The 3,390-nt window shown below is 58.2% G+C and overlaps 1 protein-coding gene across 1 annotated transcript; it reads right to left on the minus strand.

The window, feature by feature from the left end:
* Nucleotides 1-379: 379 nt before the first annotated feature.
* Nucleotides 380-2,992, minus strand: LOC103770427 (acetyl-CoA carboxylase 2-like; the record flags this gene model as incomplete). Its single annotated transcript, XM_008937683.1, has 6 exons — nucleotides 380-461; nucleotides 1,279-1,382; nucleotides 1,473-1,623; nucleotides 2,092-2,255; nucleotides 2,397-2,558; nucleotides 2,822-2,992. Coding segments are annotated over 6 exons (834 nt in total), but the record flags the coding sequence as incomplete, so codon positions are not given.
* Between the last annotated feature and the right edge of the window lie 398 nt (nucleotides 2,993-3,390).

Raw genomic sequence — 3,390 nt, forward strand, 5'->3', positions numbered from 1 at the left:
AACTTTTAGCTCCCAGAATCGTTCTGGTTGGAACTTTAAGCTCATCAAGTCCAACCATTCCCCCAGCACTGCCAGGTCCCCACTGCCCCATGTCCCTCACCCCACATCTCCACGGCTTGGAAACCCCTCCAGGGGTGGGGACTCCACCACTGCCCTGGGCGGCCTGGCGCAGCCCTGGGCAACCCTCCAGGGGGAAACTTTGCTCTTAATAGCCAATCTAATACGTCTGTCTAGCTAAAATGAATTGATTAACCTCATTTTTATGTTGCACATTTTTAAAGAACAACCTCCTGTTCATTGCATCTTTCTCCCTGAGGGCAGGAGCACGTGTCCCTGTCCCTTGTGGCTGTCCCCACTGTGGCTGGTTTGGGCCTCTCACCTGGAGAACATACTTCACACCCTCATAGATGAGCTCCACATCAACCATGTTCAGCAAGGAGTCTGCTGGCAGCACCTGCCCCCTGAAACACAGCAGACCTTGGCTCAGGCCCCACCAGTGCCCCTTGCCTCATGTGCTGGTGGGGAGCCAAGCGTGTGAGATGCCAGTGGTGCTGCTGGCCTCGGGCTCCAAGTGGGCACGAAGGTGACTGGAGTGGACAAGCATCTGCTTTAAGTGGCCCACGTGAGCATCCTGTGAAAACAGATCCAGAGACAGACCAGGCACAGGCAAAACACGCCGAGATAAGGGCATGGGGGAGAGCCCCCTGTCCTCCAAGGCTAGAGGGATAATCTTAACATTCAAGGGCAAAACTAAAAGCAAGCTGCACTCAGCCAAGCTGCTTTCCCAACTGTGTGAAACTTTCCCCCTCTCAAGATAAAGCAATAACCAAGAGGTGGGAGCTGTGAGTGACAGCAGGACTGGCTGCAGCACAGCCACAGGGGCTCTCTCTGGGTCTGCAAAGGTTTTGCAGCAAAAGGGGGAAGGGAGATGGTCCAGAGTGAAAAAAAACTCAGGTCTCCATGCTTACAGGAGTCACACGAGCTGGCAGGAGCAGCCCTTTAGGACAGAATCACAGAATTTCAGCATGGTGGGGTTGGAAGGACCCTCTGGAGATCATCTCATCCAACCCCCTGCTCCAGCAGCTCACCCACAGCAGGGTGCCCAGGGTCACATCCAGGTGGGTTTGGAATCTCTCCCACGCCTCCAATCTCCACAACCTCTCTGGGCAGCCTGCTCCAGGCTCGGGCACCCTCACAGCCAAGAAGTTTCTCCTCCCGTTCTGACGGAACATGCAAATCCCTGTGCCCCCCCGGGGCAGCCCCCGCCCCGCTCGGCACCTCTCCAGCGAGTGCAGGAACTCGGTCATGCACGTCCTGAAGGCAGCGTCCGCGATGTTCAGAGCCCCGCAGACAACACCCAGCATCGTGTCCGGCTTCTCTGCCTGCAGGGGGCAGGAATAAGCGTCCTACAAAACCCTGCGGTCTTGGGCCAGAGGGGGAGCAGTGACCCTGGCGCAGCAGCTCTCCCCTACCTGCACTTTCTCGGCGATCAGATGGTCCAGCCAGCCGGTGTCTATCTCGTTGTTCTGGAAGCTCTCTGTCTCCAGCAGCTTTATCAGATACTCCACAGTGGTCCGGAAATCCCCACGGATCGACAGCTCCTTCAGGGCAACCACCATGTTCCTTTTAGGGAGCAAACCCCTCCATTAATGACCTAGGAGGTGGCACTTGGCTTTCAGCAGAGGAAACCAGGGAACCTCAGGGGTGGGGGTGATGAGCTCCCACGCCCTGGGCACCCTCATGGCTGCATCAAACAGCCCCACAGTTTGTGTTGACTAAATAAAACACTTAAATACCCAAGATGAACAGGTTATGTGTTGCTCAATGACTGAATGAACATTGCTGCTCACTGGCACTAAACAACACGTGCTTAGCAGGTCACTACAACTTGTTGTTAAGGATCAGGTCGATGAAGTGGGACCACAGCACCACCACAGTCTGGGAATTTTGGCCAGTTTCTGCAGCATAGACTTGTAGCTGTGCAGGACCGCTCTGGTCCTCTCTAAAAACAAAGGCACTTTTCCTGGTTTATGTACCAACTGTGAGCATCCCCAAGGACACCCTCTCTCCACCCTGTCCCACCACACTCACGAGATGGCCTCCTCCCGGTTCTCTCCCCACGAGAAGCAGTGCCCAAACTGGGAATCAGCAAATTCGTGGAGCCCCCCGGCCGCAGCCACGCTGAAGTACCCCCAGACGTTCTTGCTGCTGCGGAAGTTCAGCTCCTGCACCGTCCCCGAGCTGGGCTTGAAACCCTGAGTGAAGACAGGGCAGAAGACATGGAGAAAGCAGGCGTGAAGCTCCTGGAGCGTGACCAGGGAAGGGGAATCCCTGAGCATCTCTCAGCCTGGACACGGATCTCGCCGACCCCACGGGTGCCACGCCCCCTTGCTCACCTCCTCGGGGTTCTCGCTGGTGATGCGGGCGGCGATGACGTGGCCCCTGGGCACGGGGGTGTTGGTGGGGCTGTGGAAGCAGATGGGCCCGTCGCCCCAGGGGCTCTCCCCGTACAGCACCCGGATGTCTTTGATCCTGTGCAAGGGGACGCCCATTGCAATCTGCAGGAGGGACAAGGTAAGCTTTAGCTGCCTGACTTTGGCATCCAAATTATAATCGGGAGACATCGTGAGATGCTCTGGATGAGGAGCAAAGCCAAGAGGCACCACACTGCAGGAGCCAGCGGAGAAGGAAGGACGCTCCACTGCTTCCACCTGCACCCTACCTGCTGGTCCAGGGGACAGCCTCCCCTCGTCCAGCACTCCCTAGAGTACAACACAGCTTCCCCCCAACACCCCAGGGCACCGCCCGGGCGCTCGGGTACCTGGAGCTGGGCAGCAGGGAGGTTGACGTCCGCGATCATCTCGGTGCAGGGGTGTTCCACCTGCAGGCGTGGGTTCAGCTCCAGGAAGTGGAAGCTGCCATCCTCCCCGTACAGGTACTCCACGGTGCCCGCGCTGACGTAACCCACCGTCTGGGCCAGGCGGATCGCGCACTGCGGGGAGGGAGAGACCCCCGTGGGCATCACCAGCCCCTGCCTCTGCTGACTCTGCAGCACAATCCCACCGGCCCCGGCGAAACGCCGGCAGCGGCCTTGCGTGGACCCAAGGAGACAAGCAGGGCTGGGGCTACCCTGCTCAGCTCAGGGGGTGCCTCCTTCCTTAGGAGCATCAAGTGGTGAGAACTACAATGAACCCGGCGAGGCTGAGATCAGTTTCTTGTAAAATGAGAGGGCTGGAGCACCTCTGCTGTGAGGGAAGGCTGAGAGAGTTGGGGTTGTTCAGCCTGGAGAGGAGAAGGCTCCGGGGAGACCTTCTTGCAGCCTTCCAGGACTTCAAGGGGTCTGTCAGAGAGCTGGGGACAGACGAGCTGGGGACAGACTTTTGAGCAGGG

The sequence above is a fragment of the Merops nubicus genome, unplaced genomic scaffold (genome assembly GCF_000691845.1).
Source record: "Merops nubicus isolate BGI_N331 unplaced genomic scaffold, ASM69184v1 scaffold39103, whole genome shotgun sequence".
NCBI lineage: Eukaryota > Metazoa > Chordata > Aves > Coraciiformes > Meropidae > Merops > Merops nubicus.